This window comes from Vicia villosa, linkage group LG3 (genome assembly GCF_029867415.1).
Source record: "Vicia villosa cultivar HV-30 ecotype Madison, WI linkage group LG3, Vvil1.0, whole genome shotgun sequence".
In the NCBI taxonomy this organism is placed as follows: Eukaryota; Viridiplantae; Streptophyta; class Magnoliopsida; order Fabales; family Fabaceae; genus Vicia; species Vicia villosa.
In genome coordinates, this window is record NC_081182.1 from 90,200,290 (window position 1) to 90,228,206 (window position 27,917).

Below are 27,917 nucleotides of genomic sequence, written 5' to 3' on the forward strand. Positions count from 1 at the left end.
TGGGGTGTATTGAAGCTATCTAGATGGTCGCAACTCATTTATAAGCGCAGAATCACCATCCTCCATGTTCACTTGAAGCTCAAATAAGAGGGTCGAGTAGAACAATTCTGAGGTCTTAAAAGTGAAGTAAGTGCCCAAATAGCCTCAACAAGGTACCAGGAAGCTTTTACAATCATCAATTCATTGCTGAGAGTCCTTCACCATAGCCATCAACCTCCATTTTCAGAGGTATTTTTTCAAACTCTAACACTCTCATTCAAGTATCCTTTTAATTAAAACTCGATACCAGTTTGTTCAGCATCATCAAAGGTTTAAAAGCCCTTTATCTTCATTCATTTATTCATTAGCATCATCATTTAATTTTATTTGAAAAATTTAGGGTTCATCACATATTTCAGTTAATGTAATAGATGTAGTAAATTTTACTCTATGTTAGTTACATATCTGGAATCGTGAGTGAATTTAGAGCAAGTTTGATGTTTACATCTTTACAAATGATTGAGAAACCAGAGAGTTGGAAATTCAAAAATCCAACAAGCTTTAGGTTGAAGACGAAGATGGTGGGTGGCGCCATTTTTTGAAACTCAGAGGCAAGTTTCAAATATATTTAATTGGAAGCGTGCATTAAACGAATACATCGTATAACTCACTTGGTCACACGCGCTTCACACTTATCTTGCCATAAGGTCTGGGGTTCGATCCCCCCTCAGACCTTTTGTTATTTTTTTCATTTTTATCACACTTATTTCACATATAATCAATTGCATTCCTCCTTTTAACAAGCCACGCGCATGGCTCAGTCGGTAAGTGTTTTGTGATGGTGACCTAAAGGGCGCAAGTTCAAACCTTGGTGAGACCAAACCTTCTTTTTTACCACTAAATTCCTTCATTTTCTTCACAACTTCACACAATTAACTCACCTATCAAAATAAATCATTTTCACTTGATTTTTTACATACTTTTCATTTATCATACCTATTTTATGAATATCTAAAAAAATCACAAAAATATTATTTATTTGATATATTTTTATTTGGTTTAAAATGGTGTATTTTAAAGTATTTTTAATACTTTTAAAAATATAATTTTCTTCATATTTTTCAAACCTAATCACTTTGTAAATATTTTGTGATCAAACTTTGTTCATAAACAGTCAATAAATCTTTTGGGCCTCTAATAGAGAGTAAGACCCAACCCTTTTTTATATACATTTAATAAATCTTTTGGGCCTCTAATAGAGTATAAGACCCATCCCTTTTTTTTATATACATACAATAAATCTTTTGGGCCTCTAATAGAGTGTAAGACCCAACCTTTTTTTTATATACATTCAATAAATATTTTGGGCCTCTAATAGAGTGTAAGACCCAACCCTTTTTTTATATACATTCAATAAATCTTTTGGGCCTCTACTAGAGTGTAAGACCCAACCCATTTCTTTTACATTCAATAAATCTTTTGGACCACTAATAGAGTGTAAGACCCAACCCTTTTTTCAATACATTCAATAAATCTCTTGGGCCTCTAATAGAGTGTAAGACCCAACCCTTTTTTTAACACATTCAATAAATCTTTTGGGCCTCTTGAATATTAGAGAGTGTTAGTCCTAATCCTTTTTCAACTTCATTTCATTTCCTATCAACTGTTTTTCATAAACAGTAAATAAATCTTTTGGGCCTCTTGAATATTAAAGAGTGTAAGTTCCATCCCTTTCCCTTTTTATCTTCCAAACTGTTTTTTAACAAATTCCTCATCAGTTTTCAAAACTTTCTTCTGGTATTGAAGGGAATTATTCCCGGTGAAACTCTTCATATACCTATGTGACCTAGTGTCAATCTTCACTTCTTCAGTTTTCAAAACAAAACAATTCACCCGTTTTCAAAACAATTTCAAATCAATTTCACATGGGCCTCTCCTTGAGTTTAAGCCCCAACACCTTTCTTCTTTTTTAATACTGTTGCCAAGCTGATGGTAAGGCTTTGTACATACATCTTTCAAAGGCCTCCTCTTCATCCAGGTTAGGCTTTACAGCTTTCAATTTACAGTTTTCATTTAAATTCCTATCAAATATAGACTGTATATACACTGTTTAAAACTCCATCTGAGAACAACCTTTAGGACAAATAAACTGTATATATATATATATATATATATATATATATATATATATTATAGGACTATGGCCTAGGATTGAGAACGTCTTCCCAGTGAAGGCTCTTTCCTAATTAGAATTCTTTATTTCAACCTCAAGATGAATTATTCCCGGTGAAACATCTTGAAAAAAGCCTTAGAACAAAAATAGGGCACATCCACCCAAGAGGAATTATTCACGGTGAAACCTCTTACCCATTTGCTTAGAGCCAAACTAAGTTCAAAGCCAACATAGCTTTCTCTTGTGCTATAACAAGGACCCTTGATGACCCCTAAGCCTCCTCTTGGGCTTACAATACAAGGACCCATAGGCTTCTTAAAAGAATATTCACAGCTTTCTCTTGAGCTTGTATACAATGACCCATCAGATTTCTTATAAACATATGAACAAGTCTTTAGTAACCTTTTAGCCTACCCTGGTGAGAATCTTCTATTCTTCAAACCAGACTTCAAATAAGCCAACTATGTCTCAATCTCAGTATTGAGTTCACCTTTTGGAATGAGAGACATGGACAATCTCTGTCACCCATATCTTCAATCTCCAGTAAGTCTTCTCCTTAGTAGAGCCAAGATTCCACATCTGGAATATCCTCAGCAATGTCAGCCTTAATCTTGGGCTTTAAACAAGAAGTAAGCTCTTCCCTGGAAAGGGTCAACCTCCATTCATAAGTCCATAAATCAATAAACCCCCTGGAAAGGGTTAGCTTGATCCATCATTCATTCCTTCATAAATAAAAACCCCCTGGAAAGGGTTAGCCTCCATCAATTAGTCCTCAACAGAACAATACCCCTTGTAAGGTCAACCTCAGTTCTGGACTTTCAAAATAATACTCAAATTTTGCCACAACCCTGGGCTTTGTACAAGACTGATAAACATCCTTTCCCGTGTCAAAAGACTCATAACCCGTGGTTCTTTTCCCCGCTGAGTTAGCCACAACCCTGGGCTTTGTACAAGGCAAGAAATAATGTCTCCCTAGCTAGAGTCAGCCACAATTCTGGGCTTTGTACAGAACAGTAAATAAATCTTTCAGTCAAATAAAATAAAACATTTTCTAGCTAAAGTCAGCCACAATTCTGGGCTTCATACAGAACACAATTTTCTTCAGTCAAAGTCAATCCCCAGTGGAGTTATCTCCCAGGGTCGATCAAAAATCTTTTAAGCCTCAAGCTTGGGCCTTGTACAAGCCAGTCAAAATCTAAATCTTTCTTACAGAGGTGAGACATGATTCATCTCTATGAATAGACTTTTTAATTGTTATACCACATTCAAACATTACAAACTTCATTTTCATAAAAACATTTCCCATTTAGATTGATATAAGATTGTCAGCTCTGTCAACTTCACATCCAGACTGCTATCTTCCTTTATTGGTTGGAATCTTTTACTTTATATAAGATGATACTGGCATACTTACACACACACACACAAGTAAGGTCCCTCTCTTACCATAAAGTAAACTTTTCATTATGATTGTTCATCCATATAAGATGATACTGACATACTTGCACACACACAAGTAAGGTCCCTCTCTTATCATGAAAGAACCCTCATTTTCATCCACTTTTAAAATGTTTGTGGTAAAACAATTGAAATATCTCTCCGTTAAGATGACGAATCGTCTCTTTTCTGCAAACAGATATTTAATTCAAACATCAACCTTGAGTTTAAACAAGGCACCCAAAATCAATTCATTTCCCTAATTTGTTCCTCGAACTACAAAAAACTCTGACTTCCATTAGGGATATGTAGGCATGAGATTCACAAGGAATCTTAGCGAGCTAATAAAAAACCAAAAACAGTCAGTTCATCTGTCTTTCAATTCAATTCAATTCTCTCTCCTAACATAAAGGAGAAATTTTCCCAATCAAGCAGCATCACAAACACATAGACACATAGAAGGTTCTCGTAGAGTACTACGGATATGTAGGGTGCTTAAAACCTTCCCTATGTATAACCGACCTCCCGGACTCTAGAACATCTAATTAGGTGAAATCCCCACACCTAGAAAACTCTTAGGGTTTACTTGAGATCTTTTTCCCATTCCTCCTCGTAGGATAATTAAAAAGTCCGTGTGCTATCATAGAAAGAACTGAAATAAAATTCTTCCCACAAGGGCGCCTCTCTCCTTCCAAATTTCGCGTGAAGGGTCAAATATGCCGTCCTCCCAAGTGAAACGGGGAGGTAAAAAAAAGACACCACAAGAGGGTATATGAGATTTCATTTTGCATGAGAAGCTTAAAAGTTTGAAACTCCGTCTTAGAGAATGGAATCATGATGTCTTTGGTTCGATCGACTTACAAGTGAGTGAGGAGGTGGGAAATCTTAATGAGTTGGATAGGTTATTGGTGGAAAATAATGGAGGTATTGATGATCCCTTAGTTAGTATTAGAAGGGAAGCCACTAATGAGTTGTGGAATTGGTTAAATATGAAAGAAAGTATGCTTAGGTTGAAATTTATACAACTTTGGTTGAAGGATGAAGACAAGAATACTCGTTATTTTTATAATTCATTGCAGGGGAGATATAGAAGGAACACCATCACTTTATTGGAAGGGGAGAACAGAAGGGTGGAAGGTGTCGAAGAAATTAAGGAGGTGGTCAAGATGTATTTTGAAAGATTTTTTATTGAAGAAGACACTAGAAGAGCTTTACTGGAGGGTCTCGATTTTAAGTGCTTGTGTGAGAATTATAGAGTGTGGATGGAGAGAGAGTTTTTGGAAGAGGAGGTGAAACAAACAGTTTGGTCGTGTGATGGCAACAAAAGTGTTGGTCCGGATGGTTATTCCCTTGAATTTTTTCAACATAATTGGGAGGTTGTTAAGGAGGGTGTTATTAGATTCGTGTTGGATTTTCATGACAATGCTAGGCTTACGAAAGCGTGTACTTAGTCTTTCATCACCCTATTTCCAAAAATAAAAAATCCTCAATCTTTGTCTAATTATTTATAGGTTTTTTTGTCTTGTGGGAAGCTTGTACAAGACTCTTGCCAAAATTTTGGTGTCTAGGTTGAATAGTGTCATTGGGAAGTTGGTGTCGAACTATCGAACAACTTTTGTCCTGGGTAGAAATATTGCGGATGGAGTTCTTATGGTTATGAGGTCTTGGACCTTGCTAAAAGAGAAAAAAAGGAGTTGTGTTGTGCTGAAAGTAAACTTTGAAAAAGCTTACGATTGTGTAAGTTGGAATTTTTAAGGTATGTTTTAGTCAATATGGGATTTGGTGAAAGGTAGATGACATGGGTGGAAGGATGTATCTTTACTAGAAATATGTCTGTTATCATTAACGGTAGAACTACGAAGGACTTCAAGGTGGAGAAAGGTCTTTGTCAAGGAGATCCCTTGTCTCCTTTCTTGTTTATGTTGGCTATGGAGGTTCTCACAGCTCTAATGCGGAAAGCAATGGATAATGGTAATTTCCGGGGGTTCAAGATTAACGAAGACGAGGAAGTGAATATGCTCCAATTTGCGGATGACATGATTATCATGGCGGAGGGAGATACCGTGAACCTTTGGAGTATGAAATCCATTATGAGGGGTTTCGAAATGATGTCGGGTTTGAGGATAAATTTCCATAAAAGCAATCTTTATGAAATTTATGGGGGAGACTAGTTTTTAGATGCGGCATCGTCCTTTATTTCTTGCAAAGTAGATAACATCCCTTTAAAATTTCTTGGTGTCAATGTGGGTGATAGTCCTAGGAAATTATCAATGTGGAGGGATTTAATATCTCATTTGAGGAGGAGGTTGGCCGTGTGGAGAGGAACTCATCTCAACATTGTGGGTTGGGTTGTGTTGTTAAATTCGGTGTTTAATGCAATCCCTATATATTCCTTATCCTTTTACTAAGCGCCTTCCAATGTTTTAAACGAGATTCGTAATATCCAAAGCAATTTTTTGTGGATCGGTTGTGATCTCAAAAGGTCGATTCATTGGGTGTGTTGGGATACCGTTTGGAAGTCTCGTGAGGAAGGCGGCCTCGAAGTTAAAAATGTGGAGATTTTGAATGCGATTCTATTTGGTGGAGGGATCTTTTCTTATCAGATAATTATGTTAATTTGTTGGAGAATCATTTTGCAGGGGTTGTTTCGTGTTGCGTAGGGAATGGTTCGGATATCCCTTTTTGGTATTCTTTCAAGAAGGGAGATCAGCCGTTGATGGAAGCTTTCCTCGAATTGTTTGCGCTTGCAGAAGATCATTTAGTGACTGTTGCAGCCGCAGGTATGCAGTCTACTATCTGCTAGTCCTGGAATGCCAGGTTCTGCTTCGGAATAGCAGCAACGTCCTAGATTTCTTGTGGCAGGAACTTGTTCAAAACTTGCAGCAGGCGGTTCCGAGGGCGCATGGTTCAGATACTTTCGAATGGAGAAAGAATCCGAATGGATGTTTTACCGTTAAATCTTGTTATGACAGGTTCAAGGTTAAGTTATTTGGCCCTTCGTTCAATCCGGAAATTGTTAAGGCAATGAATCATCTTTGGAAGGTAAAAGCTCCGTCAAAAAATCCTTTTTTTCGGATGGCATCTTTTAGGGGGTTGCGTGGTTGCGGCGAGAATTTGGAAGAAAGTTTATGAAAGGATTGGTTCCGTTGTGGAGCTTTCTTTGGAGAAGTTTGGGGGGTTTTTCGCTAATTGCGACAAGATGAAGGTTTAAGCAAAGTGGTCCACTATAGAGGTCATTTGGTTAGCTACGGCTTGGAGCATTAGGTTAAAGCGTAATGCTGTTATTTTCAAGAGAGAGAGGTGTTTAGCTTTAACGAGCGTGTGACGAAGATTGTTCTTAACTCTTGGAAGTGGCTATACTCCTTTTACAATCTTGTAGACAATTGTAACTTTTATACTTGAAATATTCTACCATTCTTTTGTTTTGAGTATGAGTTTTCCGAGTTGTTTTCGGATGCGGTATCTATTATACTCTATGATCAATATCATTGCCTATAAAAAAAACTTTAAATTTAAGTAATTTTTTAAAATTTATAAATAAAAATAATACCAAAAATATGAAATACATAAATTTAAAATTTAGAGAATATACATAGAGCGGAGGCACTACCTACTAAAGTATTAAACTACAAGGGACGCCAGAAAGAAAAAGTTATTGTATTAGTAAGTTAAAGTTCCTCTTAGCAGTTATTTCTCAAATTAGTTGTGTAGTTGGGCTGATTTTCATTTGACTTGTGTTTAGGTGCTATTTTGGGATATTGTTTAATTTTGAAAGAGTGCCTTTTTGACCGGTTGTTTTTACATTTGCAATGGCATATCTTATGCCTTAGCCTAACATTATACTATGGTCCTTTTTTGCTTTTTTAAAAAATGTAAACACACTTAACTTTTGAAAATTTTGACAATAAAAATATTACACCTACATTTGAAAAACTGACAAACTTTCCATTAAATAAAAAGACAATAAAAGTTAATTAATAAAAAAAAATCTAAAAACTTTAATCACTGTATTGATTAAAACATATATATATATATATATATATATATATATATATATATATATATATATATATATATATATATATATATATATATATATATATATATATATATATATATATATATATATATATATATATATATATATATAAACATAAATGTATTTGGTCTAAATTTTAGATCAATTACATTTGACTGTCATACATCTAATAAAAATTATTTTCAATGGAAATAAAAACTAAAACAAAGAACAGTTAGGGTAAAACCCTTTGAGAACATCTATTATTAGTTTATCCTTAAATTTATTTCGTCATCTGCCCAAGTCCTTTTAGGTTGTCATCAATAAGCAATGACAAATCTTCGAGATCACTTTCGCTCAAATCATTTCCGTCAAATTCACCTGTTCGGATAAAATGATCAAGTAAATTATTCATTTTATTCTTCTTGGTGATGATGTCTGTTTGTTTGATTAATTTCTCACGATCTTTTGCTATTGTGTTCTTCAAGAAGTCCTCGTGATCCAACGTCACTTTTCTTTGTTCTGATTCAGGAAGGGTTCTAAATTTGTCCATCAATGTTTGAAATGTATCTTTTGATGGCCAAATTGTTGGCTGTGACATATTTTCATCATAGATTATACCACATGCATCAATTCCACAAAGGGTGGTAATTTCATCCATCTTCTTGATGATACCTGTTGAAAGTCATTGCCAAGAATTGAGAGAAAGTGCATTTGTTTAAAATTTTCCACAATTTTCAATACGATAACATCATATATGAAATAATAATATTAATGTTAAATTTCTAATGATAAATTTCAATACTATGAATATGCCTTAGAGAAATTAAAGAGAAAGAAAATATAAAACCTTGCTTCCTTTTTCTGAATGTTGTATTTCTCTTGGAGTCGTCAGTAATGTAGTCAACCTCAATATTTTTGGCAGCCATGATAGTGATGAGAAAATTGAAAAAATTACCAAAGAAGGAACTTCTACTATCATGTATTTCTTGCCACTCTAATTATGCAATATTTATAGGCATTTTTTAGACTCAATTAGGTTGAATTTAAAACAAGTCTTTTAATAGAAGTCTTTTAATGTTTTGTTTTACATTCAAAATCACATTTATGGTCATTTATAATGGATGATGTAATAAAATGTTTATGGTCATTTAAAACGGATGATGTAATATAATAGCATATTTCCAAATACATTCTTATAATTTTTTTTTTTACTCTCTCCCTTTGTTTAAAATATAAATTTTTGTAGTTTAATAATATTAGTCTTTGATTTATGAATTTTTAAGAAGTGATAAAATAGTTAAAAGGTTTTGGCAAGACAACTCGTCTAATAATTGTGCACTTTGCAGATACATTTGACTCTAAAAGTGCGAGTTTGAATCTGCGACATCTCGCTTGTTAATCTTTAAAGGGTAAAATTTCCGTCATTAAACTATCAAAACAAAAATTAATAATAATAAAATAAAATAAAATGATTAAACATTAAAATATATAAATTATATTAATTATTACTCTAATGTTTTTTATTTATGTATTTTCTATCCCCCTAATATTTGAGAAGTCTTTGTTATGTATATTTTTTTTTTCTAATTTCTCCCAATTCATTCATTTATTTTCGCTTTTCATTAAAATTTTCAAAATAATTTATGATAGCAATTAATTTTACTTTAATTTTACTTTTGGAATAAACTCTTTATGAATGTTGACTTATGATAAATTTATCTTTAAAATTTTTAAATTATTAATAATCACTTTATAGAAAATATGTAAGATACTTAATAAGAAATAAAGGTAAAAGGTCTGTTTGGTAAAAATAGCGGTTGATTGATAAGTTAGCTGATAGCTTATGGGTCTGTTTCGTAAAAATAGCGGTTGACTGATAAGCTAGCTGATAGCTTATAGTTTATGACCGATGCTGATGACTGGTGGCTTAAAGCTTATAGTGGATGATTGAGACTAATAGCTTATAAGCTAATTGTAGTGTTTGGTAAAATTAGCGGTTCAATTAACTTATAAATGTAAAATGACATAAAAGATATTTAATATATAATTATTTTATTTTAAATTAAAATAAATTATAAGGATTAAAAATGGATGTTAATTAAAATAATAAGGATAAAAAATGAAGAAAAGATAATAAGCTATAAGACATAAGCTAAAACGCTATTTGAAATAACGTATGGGAAATAAGCTATAAGCTAGTCAAATAAGCTACAAGCTCGTGATGAAAAGACCGTTACCGAACGGGTCTAAATTATCATATAAGCTTATAAGACATAAGACATAAGCTCGAAAACATGTCTTACCAAACAAAGCCTATAGCTAATGACTGATGGCTGATGACATTTGGCTTATAGCTTATAGCAGATGGTTGAGACTGATAGCTTATAAGCTAATTGAAGTGTTTGGTAAAATTAGTTGTTCAATTAACTTATAAATTTAAAATGACATAAAGAATATTTAATATATAATTACTTTATTTAAAATTAAAATAAGTTATAAGGGTTAAAAATGATATTAATTAAAATAATAAGGATAAAAAAGGAATAAAAAATAATAAGCTATAAGACATAAGCTAAAACGCTATTTAAAATAACGTTTGGAAAATAAGCTATAAGCTAGTAAAATAAGATATAAGTTTGTGATGAAAAGACCGTTATCAAATGAGTATAAATTATCATATGACCTTATAAGGCATAAGAGATAAGCTATAAGCTCGAAAACATGTCTTACCAATCAGAGTCAAAGTGTCAAGACATAACAACCTTATTTAATCAAATTTTTAATATTTAAAACAAAATAAATTAAAGTATTATGGACATAATAATATTTATTACTCACACTTGATATATCAACTGAAGTACTATTAAACAAAACAATACTTATTACTCAAATTTTATATGCCAATAATTCCCCCCATAAAGATACCAATAATTCCCCCCAAAATGCGAGTCTATTCATTCTTATGGGCATATTTTCTCTCAAATAAAATATTTTTTTTCATTCATATTTACTTGTTCCACCGTTGATGGCCTTAATGAAACACGGCGCTTGAACATCTTAATCATAAAGACTTTGGAATTGTAGCCCCAGCCAAACCAAACTCCAGGGTCATTTATTATGCAAAAGCTTCCCTCCACTACGTTGCAAACTAATATATAACAACTTTCGAAAAAAAAATTTAAATAACTAGGTTTAATAAAAAAAATACGAAAAAAACCATGTTTTCAGGGTAATTACCAAACTGTCTAGGTTTGGGTCCCCGGGGAAATGGATGCGCCAAATGAAATGGCGCATACATGTGTTGCATGCCAAATCATTTGACGCATGAGAAGGAAAAATTAGGGCAAGCCATTTCAAATGGCGCATGGGTATAGGTTCCCACACATAGGCGCCATTTCATATGGCTCCTATGTGTTAGGTTATTTTTTTTTAAAAAAAAACCCCTTTGGGTATTTTCGCGCACCGTTTTTTATTCCGGTCTTTTATTTTCGTAAAAACGTCTGAGAAATCGAGTTCGTAAAATTTTTAGTAACCCTATATAATGTATGCGTTATCGATATCGGTTTTTTACTAAAGCTCAATTTATTGATGAAAGACCGATGAACGGTTACAAGAGTTGGTAAGCGAAACTGATACATTGCATTAAAAAAAATACAGATTATACTAAACTTGCGACGATGTCGAGCCACGATTAGGGCATCTTTTTATATTGTGCCCCACCTGACGGCAAATGCTGCATTTTCGTTCCATTTTGTCGCGGACGTCCATTTCGGTTCTAATCCGTGTACTATTGGGACGCCCTTTTTTCTTTCGCCACATTGCGTCGTTGTGCCAAACTACCTCTCCATCATACTCAGGCCAGTAATCCTCCTTGGCCACCACAGGAAACGCAACACTGTAAACTCTGAGCAATGTCTGAGTCTTGTAAATCGGAGACAGTAGTGATATAGCGTCGCGGTGGGCATACGCACATGCACACTGAACGTGCGATTGAATCGGTCGAAAGAAGTCACTTGATGAGTGTTCGCTTTTGCCGATTGCTGTTGCATAAATTTCATGCAACTATCGCTTAATAGTTGACCAGCTTGCCTAACATCACCCCATCTCCTGCCTCTTGTTGAGAAGAGTGAAGCCATCCTAAAGTATGTGGCCTCCACCAGTGCTGTGATTGGAAGGTTACGAATGCCTTTGAAAACGCCATTCATGGATTCCACGAGATTGGTTGTCATATGGCCCCATCGCACGCCATTGTCGTAAGCCCTTGTCCATTTGTCCCTGGAAAGATTATCTACCCAAGTACCTGCCTCTGGATTTGTCATTACAATCTCACTCCGATAATGCTGGAATGTGGGTTGGGTCAATGCATAACCAGCATTGACTAGGGCCTTTCTTAGATGTCTGTCCTTGATCTCCCGCATGAAGTTTTGGGCGATGTGGCGAATACAGTAGACGTGTTTTGAAGGGGGGTCATGCCATCCGTTCGCTGGATTATTGTAAGCACTCTCTATGGAAGCGTGCCTATCAGAGATTAAACATATGTCAGGCTGGGGAGCAACATGTTCTCGGAGGTTCCTTAGAAAGAAACTCCAAGCCGCCGCTGTTTCACCTTCGACGATAGCAAATGCCACTGGAAATATGTTGCTGTTCCCGTCTTGTGCGACCGCCATCAGCATGGTTCCTTTGTATTTGCCGTATAACCATGTCCCATCAATTTGAAGTATGGGTTTACAGTGTGCAAAACCTCGGACGCAAGGTTTGAACGCCCAAAAAAGCCGATGGAATATTCCGTTTCCTTGGACAGGGTTTCCATCCGGGGCATGCGCGGGCAGTGTCTCTAGAATAGTAACAGTGCCAGGTGCGTAACTATGTAGCGCATTGAGGTATCGGGGAAGAATTTTGTATGACTCCTCCCAGTTGCCGTAGACTGTCTCAATTGCCTTTGTTTTTGCAACCCACGCCTTTCTGTAAGATGGAGTGTAGTTGAAGGTTGTAACGATGTGTGATATTATATTTTTAACCTTCAGAGACGGATCAGAGCTTATGAGAGGCAAGATCTCCTGACATATAAGATCGGCACTGAGTTTTGTATGATCCTGGGAATTGTTAGGGTTGACACACGTGTGTTTCTGCGTAATCGACCCTATTTTCCATGCATTACTTCTCTTCCTATAAGAGGCCAACAGTCTGAACCCGCACTCTGGATTTTTACAAGTGATTACATACCGTTCCAGGTTTGAACGGTCTACTTCAAAATCAACGTTGTTCGCCATGTGCCATTTTTTTATTCTTCTCAGACATGCCTCCTTAGAAGGAAACTTGTCTCCTTCCTTTAATTCTTCGTCATTTTGGATGTAGGGTGTGAAGAAGATGTCAGATGATGGTTCGTCACCTTGGAGGTTCAAATTACTCATATGTGCTGGAGGTGCGTACGCATGAGCTGGAGGCACCAACGTTTGCTGCTCGTCGTCGGATTCCTCGTTGACCATGTCGTCAAATTCAGTTTCCAGATCGTCTTCTTCCTCGTCAATGACGTCAACCTCGTCATGCTCGTTGACTGGTGGGTCAATAACTTGTGACTGGACAACATTAGTTTCTTGTGTCTCAACCTGAAGAGTAACGTACAGCTCGATGGAATCCAACCCAGATTATTCGTGGGTGGTAAACATATCTTGCAAGTCTTCGTCATTGGCAATTTCCATCTCGTAAAACTTGACGGTGTTGTCTTCATTGAAATTGGGACATTGGTAAAAAACGCTTGCAATAGGACCCATTGCAATCTTAGAGTATAGTCGCTGAATGAAGTACGAAAATGTTGCTCTTTTGCTCAACAACAATGGTACAACCTGAGTGTTTCTCATCACAAAACCGGCTATCTCATGAGAGTAGGTCTCACCGTTTAGATGGGCATGGACAAGATAAACTAACTAATTTTTTTGGGCATGCTTACTCTTTTCAGAACGTTCAACATTTTCGCACTCGTAGTCACGCTACCATCGCTCCGGACGACCACATTATACCATACCTGAACGTTGCTGGTTTCGGTCCGATTAGCAGGATCGCCGAGTCTTCTATTGACCACAAGTTTGTTCTTGCTTTGCTAGAACGCTGGAGGCCAGAGACACACACCTTCCATCTTCCAACAGGGGAGTGCACCATCACCCTTGAAGATGTTCATATGCTACTTGGCCTTCCTGTTGATGGTAAGGCAATTAATGGTTGTGTTATGCAGGCGAATTGCTTATGCCATGAGGCAATTGGGATAGACTTGATAGAAGGAGCCGTTGGTGCTAGGGGGCAAGGTGTTAACCTCAAGAGGTTAAAGGATTATTATAAAAATTTTCACTTGAATGATGCGTCTCCCCAAGAGACCATACTGCAGAAAACTAGGTGTTACGTACTGTTGCTTATTGGAAACGTTTTGTTCCCAGATAGCACTGGTAACACGGTTAACTTTATGTATCTTCGTTTGCTAATGGATTTTAGTAGAGTTGGTCTGTACAGCTGGGGGTCTGCGGTTCTGGCTACCGTGTACCAGTCACTATGCAAAAACGCGGTTGCTGAGTCCTGCACATTCTATGGATGCGCCCTGTTGGTGCAGGTGTGGGGGTGGTGGAGGATGCCCATACTGGCCCCGGTTAACAACGGAAGTTGGGACTTTCCGTATGCCTTGAGGTAAGTTTTTAGTATACCATTTTCTCCTTACACATTCTACTCCATTCTAACTAAATCATTATATTTTCGTTGTAGATATTGTGTGAAAAAAATGGACTTCACACTTAATCCGCGGTCAAATATCACAATGTACCGCGCGCTAATTGATCACCTTGGACACCATCAGGTATTATCTCTAATTCTTTTCTTCTTTTTTTTTAAGTATTTTCCATAAATAATTTTTCCGGCAGTAATGTATAACTCTCATGCATGCAGTTCATATGGCGACCATATCTCGAGTGCGAGTATGAGCCTAGAGCTCAGGATGCAGAAATTTGGACGACAAAGTGTTGCTTAATCCGGTACAACATAATAGAAATGCATCAAAGTGACCGGGTGATGCTTCAGTTTGGGATGCGTCAACGGATACCCGACCCTCCTGTTGACTTGGGAGTGTGGCACCTAAAAAGAGTTAACCATCAATGGACACACCAACACTGGAAGGATTTTGCACCCGATCAGCGCCAGATGTGGAAGAACCGTCGCCAGTATGTCCTAAACTTCCCCGTTAGTGACCATGAAATGAAACCTTCTCCTGAATACATGAGTTGGTATCGTACAGCCACAACCCCTAACTTGTTTCTTGCAGCTCCGTTCTATTTAATTGATCCCCGTGCACAGAACTATATCTTGCCACAACAACAACAACCGGAAGAAGAACCACAACAACAACAACAAGAACAACAACAACAACTCCGGCAACAACAACGACAACAGCAACGACAACAACAACGCCTACAACAACGCCAACAACAACTCCTACAACAGCAACAACAACAACAACTCCAGGAACAACAACAACTCCAGCAACAACAACAAAATATTTTCAGTACTCCATCCCGTTCCGCACGCAACATCCGCCAATCAAATATGTTCCAATCCCAATCTCAACCATTACAAGGGTATGAAGACCGCCATCCTTCCTCGGACCAATATCAGACCCACTCACAACCATTCGGATTTGCAACATTTGCTGGGTCCTCAAGGGGATTCGGCCAAAACCTAACTCCCGGTTCATCTAGCCTTCATCTTAGTCCCGACGATGGTCCTCATGGTGAATCCTCTTACCGTGGCGCCCCCTCCGGCTACGCAACACCTACAAACACTACAACGCGCAAGGCTTTTAAAAGCGCTTTTTTTGGCCTTTAACAGCGCTTTAAAGCGCTGCCAAAGCCAGCGCTGGCATAGGCTACGAAAGCGCTTTTAAAAGCGCTCTGGTAGGCCCCCCTATAAGAGCGCTTTTCTGGAAAAAGCGCTCTTGTAGGCCCCCCTTTAAGAGCGCTTTTCAGGAAAAAGCGCTCTAGTAGGCACCCCTATAAGAGCGCTTTTTTCAAAAGCGCTTTCGTATGTTGCGTTTTTTTTTTTTTATGCTTTTTATTATTTCTAAACCTGCACTTTTGGCAGCAATATTTTAGAACCTGTAATTTACTATTTTTTGGCAGTATTTTTTCATGAACCTATAATTTATCATTTCAAATCGATATATACCATTATAATCGATATCGATTATATACAAAAAAGTATTATATTATATACCATTAATGTAAATCAAAATACATATATACATATTTCTAAACCAAAACAACTAAACCAATTCACATATTTCTAAACCAAAACAACTAAATGGGAAACAACTTCCGAGTTCTTATGCAACCAGTGTACGCTTCCTGTATTATCTGGAGCTATGTTGTATTGATGCTTTAGTGGAGAACCAGTAGTCACCTGAGCTATGTTGTATTGTGTCACAGAATATGAATCAAATAACTGTACCCCGAACGATCCTGCCACAGAAGACTTCGGGGTACATTACTTGATTCTTATTCTGTGGAACATAATCGGTAGGGGCACATTGTGTTCTATCCTTTACCAGTCCATCCACTGTTTGAAGCTCAACCTACAATAGAAAAACGTGATTATTTACACAACATTCACATTCTCAATATTTTCTCTATCAACCAAAAATTTCCTCATCTCCGAACAAAAGACAAAATAGTTAATAAAAATAGTGCTATACCAGAACAGAAACCAATTTATAAGAAATCAATTAACAACCACATGCACATAAAAATAGTTTTTGATAAAAGAACAAGTCAATTGAGCCAACAACCAAAAACCCTAAAAAAAATCAGCCGTAGAGCCGTAGAGCCAACAACCAAAAACCCTAAAAAAAAATCTCTTCATCATCTTCGAAAAACCTCTCCAGAAACTGTAAATACATTGTTCATATTCATCCAACAACAATCACAATACACAGCCGCAAACACTAACCAAAACCCTAATTGTTCATCTTTCTCATACACGCAAACCATTCATCAGAAACAAAACCATTCACAAATCATCATCAAACATAACCAGACAAACATTCATCAAACCCAAACATTTGTTCATCACTTTCCTAATCAAACAAACCCTTCAGAAATTTGAGAGAGGAAGAGAGAATAAGAAATAAACTCAGAAAGGTCTCACCCGGTTTTGGTTTGTAGATTCAGAATCGAAACCGAACTCAGCAACAACACGAACCTCAACTCACCATAAACTCGTGTGTTTTGGATCTGAAAGGAAGAAGAACGGCGGAGGTTGCTAGGGTTTCGGAGAGAGGACGGCGGAGCAACGAAGGAAGAAGAAAGATCTGAAACAAAACGCGTGTGTTTGTAAAATATATAATTTTTTAAATGGGCTACCAGAGCGCTTTTCAAAAGCGCTTTAATAACACGCCCTACCAGAGCGCTTTTATCCCGAAAGCGCTTTCGTAGCACCCACCCTATAAGAGCGCTTTTAAAAGCGCTTTCATAACCCCCCTACCAGAGCGCTTTTTAAAAGCGCTCTCATACCCCCCTACCAGAGCGCTTTTTAAAAGCGCTCTCATAACTCCCCCTACCAGAGCGCTTTTTTTGCATCATTTTTCCTTGTTTATTAATTTTGTTTTTAGCGAGCCCTACGAGAGCGCTTTTGCTAAAAGCGCTTTAGTAGCTGCGCTGCTACAGCTTAAATTTGGCGTAGTGAAACCAATTCGGCTTTAACCAAGGTAGTTCTAGTGCTGCGGGATGCTATGAACCGGAAGTCTTTTCCCACCCCACTCCACCACCACGAATAAACACATTTGAGGGAATGGGTAGCCGACTTTACAACAGCGGTTTTCCGGATAATTATGGGGGCGTCGACGAATTCATAGACAGCGATCCACGCGACATCCCAGTACCAGCCCCCGTGACACAAACCCAACAAGAAGCACAAAGGGGCAGGGGTAGGGGTAGAGCTAGGGCAAGAGGCGGTGTCAATATTCGCGGCGGAATCAACGATCGCGGTAAACGTGTCATTACAAGACCAGGTTGCGGAACGGATGGCTATCTTGGTGATGGACGTCATTGATCATTTTGTTGTATTTTTCATTAATCTTTGGTATCGTTTCTGAAATTAATTGTAACCGATGTTTAGTTTTTAAATTATATTGTAATCGATGTTTAGTTTTTAAATTATATTGTAATCGATGTTACAATTTTGATTTTCGTTTTCTGCATTACATTTTTATGGCGAAAAAAATATTTTTCAAATTTATTTCTGTAAATATCATAACAAATAAAATAAAAAAAAATTTTAAATTTAATATATTCCAGTAAAATGAATTAAAAAAAATGAAAAAAAAATAAAAAAAAAAGGCCTTGAACTAAGGCGCCAAATGGTTTGGCTTCTAGGGCAAAACCCTAGACTTATGCGCCATTCCATTTGGCGCAAACCTTTGGGATTTTAGGGCATGCCATTTCATTTGGCGCATGCACCCAAAATTTACACCTATACGCCATTTCATTTGGCGCATTCAGTATTCTGATATCCCAAACCTAGACAGTTTGGTAAATACCCCGAAAACATGGTTTTTTTCGTATTTTTTTTATCAAACCTAGTTATTTAAATTTTTTTTTTCACAACTTTCAACATAAAGTATACTGTTACTATTTAATTTATAAATGCCAGTGCTTGAATCATCACATTGGAATAGGAAAAACCACCTAAGGAAAGAGACACGACATCTTAACCAAACCCGTACGACATTAGATCTATGGTTTTTCTCACTATTCAACATCCATTTTTTCATCTAATATAATACTCATTTCTCCCACTTAATGAAAATCAAATAAAATTGTTTTTAATAATGGACGATGGAAGAATTTTAATTTATATTAACAAAATAAATTCTCAGTAAAGTTATTTGTTTATACAATTTATTTGACATTGCTACTTACATTGGGATTGTCGTGATGTTAATAAAATAAATTTTTAATTTTTCTCTTTAAAGTCTTTGTATGACATTGTTAGTTAAATCATTATATATGTGATTACTCACTCACTTGCAAAGTTATTTAACAATAATCCTTTAGTGATTAAACTTTATTTAACTAGACGAACTCCTCAATTTCATCAATTCCTTGATAAGTAACAATTTAAGGTTAATCATTTAGATAGTAGAAACATATGAGTTTTAAAGTCTCACGATATTCCTAGGTGGTGGCCAACTATAACATCAAATACAAAGTGTTTATCAATTTCACTTTCGTTTCACAAAGTAAATTGTATATAAGTTTATCAATGATCAACCAATAAATGAAATTAAATGCATATGTTAGGTTACAACTACAAATAATCCTATTTCACCTCAAACGCGAAGGAAATATAACTTTGGTTATATAAATGAGATAACGAAAGATGACATTAAAAATTTCAATTTATCTCTCAATTTTTAAACAAGTGAGGGGTGTCATACTCTAATTTTATCCCTTACTTTCTTTATAATTTGGGACGGAGGGAATATCATCTAATGTTATCGCATTTATTAGGTGGTTGCTCCACTTTAGATTGTCTTTGAAATAAAGTCTACCTTTGGATAGGTCCTTTAAATAATTTATCTTTGAAGGAATTTGTGGGTTTCTTTAGTTTTGGAGACAAGGTGAAGGTGAAAGCCAAGAGGATGATTATTGCGGTTATTTGGTTAGCTACGGTTTAGAGCATTTGGATTAGGCGCAACGCGATAATTTTCAAGGACGGTATTTACAGTTTCACTGAGTGTATGTCGGGTATAATTTATTTATCTTGGTCTTGGCTTCGAGCTAATTATGTTTTAGTAGACAATTGTGATTTTCATGTTTGGAATATTCTTCCTCTTAATTGCTTTTGATTTGCATCATGTCCACATTTGACAATTAAGTTGCATTCATCCATGGCCAATCAAGAGGGCAAAATGAAAAGAATTGAAATTCTTGTTTTGGTTCATTTTTAAGAACATACTTCATGCAATTTAGTTCAAGGTTGGCTTGAATTTCTTAATGATTCATCATCCAAGATCGTTCACATTTTTAAGTCCATGTTTTTACTTTTTACTTTTGAGCCAAGTTCTATCTTGATTATTTGCAAGTTAAAAAGTCTATAAAATAAACCAAAGCCAATTTCAAATTAAGTTTGCATCTCATATGCATGTCATCAATTTGTCTCCGGATTCCTTTTTGCATTATGATAACCAGAACCAAACAAAATAGAGTATTGAGTTAATTTAGCTTAGATTTTATATTCCTTTTGAAGTAACCTCATCGCCATAGCATTATAACTCATGTTTTCATCATCTTTCCATTTAAAAGGGATACAAAATAAGATGAGCACATTTAGTTCTTTTGAATTGAATTGCATCTCAATGAATTCATTTTCTTTGTTTTACCGCCATTCAAGACCAAATTCCAAAATAAAAGAACTCAAGTGAATTTAAAGTCGAACTTCAATTTAAATTTGCATCAATTTGGTCAAGGCTTGCTTTTGCATTCTTATGTTTTACCATCCAAATCACATAAAATCATTTGCAAATTAATCTAAACCCACTTGTTTTACTTTGACTTTAGAACAAATGCTTACTTGATACCCCATGTTCATTGGCATCTATTCTAATTTTTCGTTAGTTCCATATGACATTATGGTTTTGAACTTGAGACTTCACACACAAGATGGGGAAAGGAGATGAATTGTATGGTTTAAAAAACATGGCTTTGAAAACTTTTTGCAAGTTAAATCAAAGTTCAAAAACATTTTCAAATATTTTGAACAGCGGAAAGTAAAGTACTAAATTTAAATGCGGAAAATAAAAAAATAAAGGGAAGAAGTACAACGCAGGGAATTATATTGGTTCGGTCAAAAACAAAAATAACATATTCTTCTTACCAAGGCTTGGTCTTGAGAGTTTGCAATAATATTTGAGAATTTTTGGTAGGAAAGACTCAAGAAACGCTTATACAAGGAAATGGTGGTTGTCCTCCAACCAAATGATATAAGATGATAGTTATGTGTGTTTGCATCTTTTCTCTTATAACTTGTGGAAAGTGAAGTGAGAAAGCTTTCTTTCCAACTGTAGATTGAAACAATTATTCTTCTCTCTACGAACACGAATCTTGTAGCGGTTAGTCTTCAAGTTCCAAATATCTGAGCTAAATTTTGGTTTAACAGGATAATCAAATAACCTCTGAGATTTAAACGGGCTGATCTCAAATCTAGAAAGATTTTCAATATCGGCTAATCTTCAATCACTCTTGATTTTACTGGCTGACCAAGAACCAAGGGAAAATTTATCAAAACTAGATACTCTTTAACCTATTCAGTAAGCTTTTAACAGGTGTAGCTTAGAACCACATTTATAATTCATATTTGGAAATTATTCAATCAAGGTTAATAAACAGTTACCTTGGTGGATTTATACATTTCTACCCTTCCAGAATTACAATGGTGTCCTCACGCATAGATCGTACTTTCCTCACAAAAGCAATTGGCTATAAGAACTAGTGAGAGAAAATTAAAAATTAAACTTAGCGATAGAGAAAGTGTGTTAATACAAAAATTTGTTGTTGTTAATACACAAATTGAATATAGTCCTTTGTTTGGATATTGTTGCATACAAAGAAAATGGTGAAAGATAAAAAATATAAAAAGGAAACAATCAATATTACTTTCAATTTTTTTATCATTCACCATTTTTTTGCAATTAATATATTACCTCGGTTCTTTTATAAAGCCGAGGGAAAAGTCCCTAATTTATTTATTTTTTAATTAAAAAGGAAATAACGTTTATCGTCAGTTTTATAAAGGAATCAATAGGTATAGTTACTCAGTTAACCTACAACGAATTTATGTCGTACATCTATAATATAAAAACATCAGATGTTCTGGAAAAGTCGTTTATGCTCTTGCTTTTGCTACTGCCTCAATAGCACTTTTAGGGTAAATATTGTCTAATTAATGCTTTATGCAACTATTAACATCACTTGGTTGGTTTCCTCTATTTTCACCACTTATTAAGGACATACACCATTGGTTGTTTAATACCATCGTGGTTGTATATAGCGCTCTATCCAATTTACTACCATGGGCTATAGGCCATGATTGTAAATAACCCACTTACAACCACACACTATGTAACAACAGATGAATAACCGTGATCATAGGTCTTTGACAGTCATTGTTATATGTGTTTTTCGTAGTAGTGATGGATGATTTGAGATAAGTGGTTATTATTTTATGGTGATGCCTAGGCTACCCTTTATAAAATTGGGGATAATTTACCTTAAATAACTTATACCAATGAAATTTTGTCGCATATAATAAATTTTTAACATCACATATTAACTCAAAATCGTAAGACATTTTGTCTATGTTTCTTCTCACTTAAAAAAGTGTTCAAGGACCATCCTCTTTTCCACCCAATATAAAAATTAATACTACATTTTGACATATCAACATCTTACTACTTAAATAACTAATCATATATTATTTTTTTGATTTAATTTTGATTCTTTATAGATTTTGATTAGTATGAGATTTTAAAAATTTTAATTTATGTTGACAAAATTTTAATGCTACACATCATTTGGGATAAATTACCCCCAACTTCATAAGGGGTAGCTAAAAAATTTACGATATTTATTAATAAATATTACTATTGATAAGTTATGCTTGTAGTCAGAAATAATTTTTATCGCAAAAGTAATGAAACCCATACACGAAAGCCAGAGTAATACATTAAGGCTAATGAAGACATGAGTAATAAAGATGTGAGCATTTCGCCATAAAGACCTATCACAATGTCTTCGCACACTCAATTAAAAAAAAAAAGCAATAGAACTAATCACCTTATAATAAATAATTGGGATTATTCATCTCAAAGGTATGTAAAATACAGACATTTGAAGTCATTCTAAGGTTGTAGATTACTCCAAAATTCATTTTCAAGACTAGCTTCATTATCAAACAGAATTGCTTCTTCCCCATCAACATTATTCATTTCAATTTCTTCATTCTGAAATATTACTGGTTGAGGTCGTAGTGCAACTGAACTATCATTATTACTATTAATCCCTGTGTCCAACCTTCTATCGATGTCCTTCAAATTCTGGTCAATAATCAGTGGCAGCTTATTCAAATCAACTTTAGATGTACTGCTAGACATAATTTCCCCGACTTTGAGACATTCAAACATGTGCATAACCATCTCTTTCTCCATATTGTCTCTCCTTTGCTTGATAAGTTTCTTTTTAACTTTGGAAACCCTTTGTTTCAAGAATGTCTTTTGATTCACCAATTTTTTGGTTTTCTCTATTTCATGCATTGTCCTAAATTTTGAGACTACCTTTTGGACTCTAAGTGGTGATGGCCAGATTGAGGATTGAGGATCATAAGGGCTATAAAGAAGAATAAAGAAGAATGAATATTGAGGGATTTTTTTGTTTTGTTTTGAATAATGCTATGTTATTTGTTTTGTATATATAGACCGGCAATTTTGTAATTTGAAACGTCATTTTAGTAATATAGTTAGTATATGTGCTAATTTAAATATATAGATGCATTGACTATATTTACTCAATACATTGACCTAATAAATTAACTCAAAATAATAAATACATTTATGAAAATATATTAGAATTTTCTTTAAAAGAATTAGGTCAAATAAGCAATTACTTGGTTTGAATGATATATGTTAAATAATGTCCAGGTGCATACATCTATAAATGTAGTCAATGCTTGTATATATTCAGTCAATACACTAATTATAGTATATTAGAATTTTTTTTTTTGCTTACAAAATATATAGATTTTTAGTTATAAGGATTTGGTCAAATTAGAACTTAATATGTTTGAATGATATCCTAGTAATTTAAATGTATAGGTGCATCCATATATAAATGTAGTCAATGCATCTATATATTTAGTCGATGGTTACAACATTACCTTCTAAAAAATTTGGGTAAAATTAGCCATATGAGGTGTATCATGTATTACAAGCCCCATATCTACTAGTAAGTAATCTATTAAAAATAATATTTTATAATAATAGAAAGTAATATTGTATAGTTGTAGACACACCCCTTTAACTCTTCTTATTTCAAATTATTTCCAAATTACAAATTCATTCTTAGAGCTTCATAAACGTCCTCTTCCTATTCTTTCACTACCAAATAAATTGACTTTCCATGACACTAAAAAATTGTCAATAAAAGTCAATAATCTATAAGTAGATGTCTATAGGATTTTGAGTGACACCCACCTTTGGCGTCAACTATAAGAGGGCGTGGTGTGACGCCAAATTAAATGTCACAATAACTTTTAGCTACGATTAAGTTTTTTCCTACAGTTTTATTGAATGTCACTATATAGTATGCGAGTAGGGATGACAACGGATTAGGTCGGGTGCGGGTTTCACACTACCCGCACCCGAAATCGCCACCTGAACCCAAACCCAAATGTTGTTCGGGTGGCAAAATAACACCCACGCCCACACCCATTGGGTTCGAGTTTTTTCACCCAAACCCGCAGCAAAATACATAAAATATATTTTTTCTACAACTTTCCACAATATATATATATATATGTATATATTATAATATATATTTTATAAATATATTATATATAGGGGACGACTCAAATGAGAACACTTGGTTATTATGAGAAATGAGAACAGTGAATCATGATCACTAAATTTTGATTTGTCGATTTTAATGGACTAGATTGGTTTCTTTTTCTATGATCCTTAATATTTATTTTAAATCAACCTAGAAAGAGAAACCAATCCAGTTCATTAAAATCAACAAATCAAAATTTAATAGTCGGGATTCACTGTTCTCATTTCTCATAATAATCAAGTGTTCTCAGTTGAGTCGTCCCCATTATATATATATATACATATATATATATATATATATATATATATATATATATATATATATATATATATATATATATATATATATATATATATATATATATATATAAGCGGGTGTGATTTTGGGTTTCAAATGCGGGTTCACACTACCCGCACCCAAACCCGCACCCGAAATATTGGGTGGCACCTAAACCCGAACCCAAACCCGCACCCGAAATATTGGGTGGCACCTAAACCCGAACCCAAACCCAATCAACTCGGGTTTTTAACCGTTGACTCAGGTTGAGGTGCGGGTGGGCCCTGCAGGTTTGGGAGTGTTTGCCATCCCTATATGCGAGTATTAAAAGTAATAGAACTTGTACCTACAAATGATTTTATTTTGACTGTCACTAGAACTTCCACAAATAATATTTTTATTATATCAAAATATTATAAATTCCCAACTGATTCTCTTAAACAAGAGAGACTTGAACCTTTCCTCCTTTATTTATTAAAATGTTTAACCTATTTATGTGTTTTATGATTTGAATGAAAAAAAGAGATTTTAGTCTTTTTATATGCAAATGGGAGCACATAAGTTAAAGAGATCTCGATCCTACTTGTTGTCATGCAATGGTGGTCCTAAAGTTAACATATCAAAAGAATACTACCTATGTTATCATGCATGAGTTCCAATCCCAAGGTCTATCTCAATTCCTCTTAACCAATATGGAACTAAGATATCCTAAGGGAGTATATATGAATCACAAGACAAAATAGGAAAAGAAGTAACTATCTCACAAGTACAAGAATAGCAAGGCAATACTCAAGTGTGTAAACAAACACCTAAGTACAAGTAAAAACAATCCTAGATGTCACTACCTCTCCTAGAGTCCTTAACCAAGTCTCAAGGAAAGTCTATTATTAACCAAGAAAGACTCACAACAAACACCTAAAGGTTATTACCCTACTTTGAGTACTTTACCAAGTCTATAAGAAAGTCTCACTTAACAAAGTAAGGCTCCAAACTAGAAGTTACTACCTCTCTTTGAGTACCTTACCAAGTCTCAAGGAACATCTTACTTAACCAAGTAAGGAACAACTTAGAGGTTTCTACCCCTCCTTGGGTACTTTACCAAGTCTCAAGGAGCATCTTAATTAACCAAGTAAGAAACAACCCAGAGGTTATTACCCCCCATTCAGTACTTTACCAAGTCTCAAGGATAATCCTTCTTTACCAAGAAGGACTTCCAACAAACAAGAGAAAAACACCACATCTTGAGTACTTAAACAAGTCTCAAGAACAAAGTCAAACTTAAACAAGTAAGACTTACAAACAAAAGATAAGCATCTCATCCTAAGTACTTAAAAAACTCTAAAGTAAGGACTACTCTTAATCAAAAGAGACCTAAAACAAACCCCAAAGAGGTCAGCACCTCATTTTGAGTACATACACAAGTCTCAAAAAACAAGTCATACTTAAAACAAGAGAGACATATAACCAATTTAGATGTTATGACCTCGTCTTGAGCACTTAAACAAGCCTCAAGGAACAAGTCAACTCTAAAAAAGAAAGACTTAAAGCAAACTTAGAGGTTATCGCATCCTCTTGAGTACTTAAACAAGTCTCAATGAAAGCCTAAAATTAATCAAGCATTAGGCACACATGTGAAAGAACTTCCCATGAAAACACCCACACGAGTAAGCATGATTTATCAATCAGGCAAACAATCCTAAGCTACCACCAAATATTGCCTACCACATGTAGGACTTCCAGTCATGCATCTCTATTCTACTTCCTCATGGAATCAACCAACAAAAGAAATAAAAGAAATCAACTATAATATTTTTGCATTTTTTTGTCATCAAGAAAGTAATCTAAATCACAAAAAAGCAATTGACAAGTAATTACCAAAAGGAGGTGCAAAGCGGGAAATAGGGTGTGGACCAACAGAGGTCTCTCACACACTCTTGGAAATTCGTGTAAAAAACTATTAGAAACTAAGGAATTAAATCCTAAAACCACCTAAAATCTCTAACAACAAATATTGGCTTTATCACTTTTTATCTCCTAAATCAATTAAAACTAACAGGTTTTTTACTATGGCATAAAATAACATAAAATATATGGGGCGAGGGCGTTTCAAACCCCAGACCCATGGGTACAAGGTGACAAAAAAGCGCGCGCTCTACCACTGGGGTTGATATACATCCGTTATTTAATTTGCATCCATTTCATTATATGTAAAACAATGTTTAAAAATTCAAATTTTCACTTCATCTTCAACCTTGAGTTCAATGGATTTTCCGAAAACGTAACTTGTTCATCTCTCAACCAATTGCAAATATGTATACATGAAATTTACTCAGTTTTTAATCACGAATTCAACCATGTATCATTCATAAATTTATTTAATAAATATCTCATGAATTTTGCACAAAACGTTATGAACCATAATTCTTCAAAATCAAATTAAATGACATATATCAAAGATAAATGCCAAACAATTGAGAGCTATTGATCCTCACATCATAACAAACAATATTTAATCGAGATTTTCCATAAATGATGCTTAAATGATGGAGTTCGAAAGTTCAAAAAACCTTACCAAATGGAGAAGGTACAATGCCTCTTTAATCACTTCCTGAAGCAATGTAATACCTCTAACAGCTTCCCAAGACCTTGGTGAAGCTAATGGAATGATTTACTTGCCTTGTGAGTGCGTGAATTATTTTGCTCACTTCAAGTTGCAAATGGCCAAAGTTGGAAATGGAGAATGAGGTTAAATCTGTTAGAGATGCAATGTGATGGTTTGAACAAATTCTATGTGATGTATGAAAGGTGTTTGAATTCTAAGATTGCACAAAACATGGCTGGAATTTGAAACTCACAAGTTTATGCAAGTGGATAAAAGTGAAGCTTTGAATGAGTGAGTGGGTGTGTTTGATTTCAGAGGCAAGGCCTCCAATTTATATTATAGGCAAGACTTGTGAGGTGTGGGAGAAAACATTCCGATCAATTGGATGTCTCTAACTCAATTTGACTTTGTTTGCTTCATGGTGAAGAAACTTGAAAGTTATGGTTCCATTGACTTTGGCATGCTTTAATCAAGAACATTAGGGAGGCTCCTCTAATCTTGGGAGGTTTTTTGTTGGTTTTGTGATATTCTAAGATCACAAGAAACAAGGTATGAGATCAAGATTAATTTTTTTTGATTAAAGCACCTTTTCCAAAATGGAAGTATTGCCTTTAGTCTTGAAATGGAATGGAAGCTTGGATAATGATCAAATCTCTTGGATAATGATTGTTGGACTTGTGTAATATTCTTATTAGAGGGAGATTTGCAAATTATAGGACATGTAATCATGGATTTTGTAGGTTTGTATGTTTTGTCTCTAACAACTCTTCATGGAAAATGACCTATAATTCAAGGTTT

At 34.9% G+C, this 27,917-nt stretch overlaps 2 protein-coding genes across 2 annotated transcripts; both read right to left on the minus strand.

Moving 5' to 3' along the window:
• Positions 1–7,793: 7,793 nt before the first annotated feature.
• LOC131656317 (agamous-like MADS-box protein AGL80) lies at positions 7,794–8,575 on the minus strand. Its single transcript, XM_058926055.1, has 2 exons — positions 8,458–8,575; positions 7,794–8,282 (listed from the first exon to the last, which is right to left on the minus strand). The coding sequence occupies exons 1-2, from the start codon at positions 8,534–8,536 to the stop codon at positions 7,891–7,893; spliced, it is 471 nt and encodes a 156-aa protein (XP_058782038.1). The 5' UTR covers positions 8,537–8,575; the 3' UTR covers positions 7,794–7,890.
• A 13,964-nt stretch (positions 8,576–22,539) lies between these two features.
• On the minus strand, positions 22,540–22,950 carry LOC131658517 (agamous-like MADS-box protein AGL80). Its single transcript, XM_058927803.1, has one exon. It carries the CDS (start codon positions 22,948–22,950, stop codon positions 22,540–22,542), a length of 411 nt encoding a protein of 136 aa, XP_058783786.1.
• Positions 22,951–27,917: the final 4,967 nt, after the last annotated feature.

Bases quoted from the DNA above. Each gene is read 5' to 3' on its own strand.
- LOC131656317 (XM_058926055.1), bottom strand. From the start codon at position 8,536: ATGGCTGCCAAAAATATTGAGGTTGACTACATTACTGACGACTCCAAG. The intron at 8,283-8,457 runs GTTTTATATTTT...GACTTTCAACAG, and splicing joins ATTCAGAAAAAGGAAGCAAG to GTATCATCAAGAAGATGGAT.
- LOC131658517 (XM_058927803.1), bottom strand. From the start codon at position 22,950: ATGCATGAAATAGAGAAAACCAAAAAATTGGTGAATCAAAAGACATTC.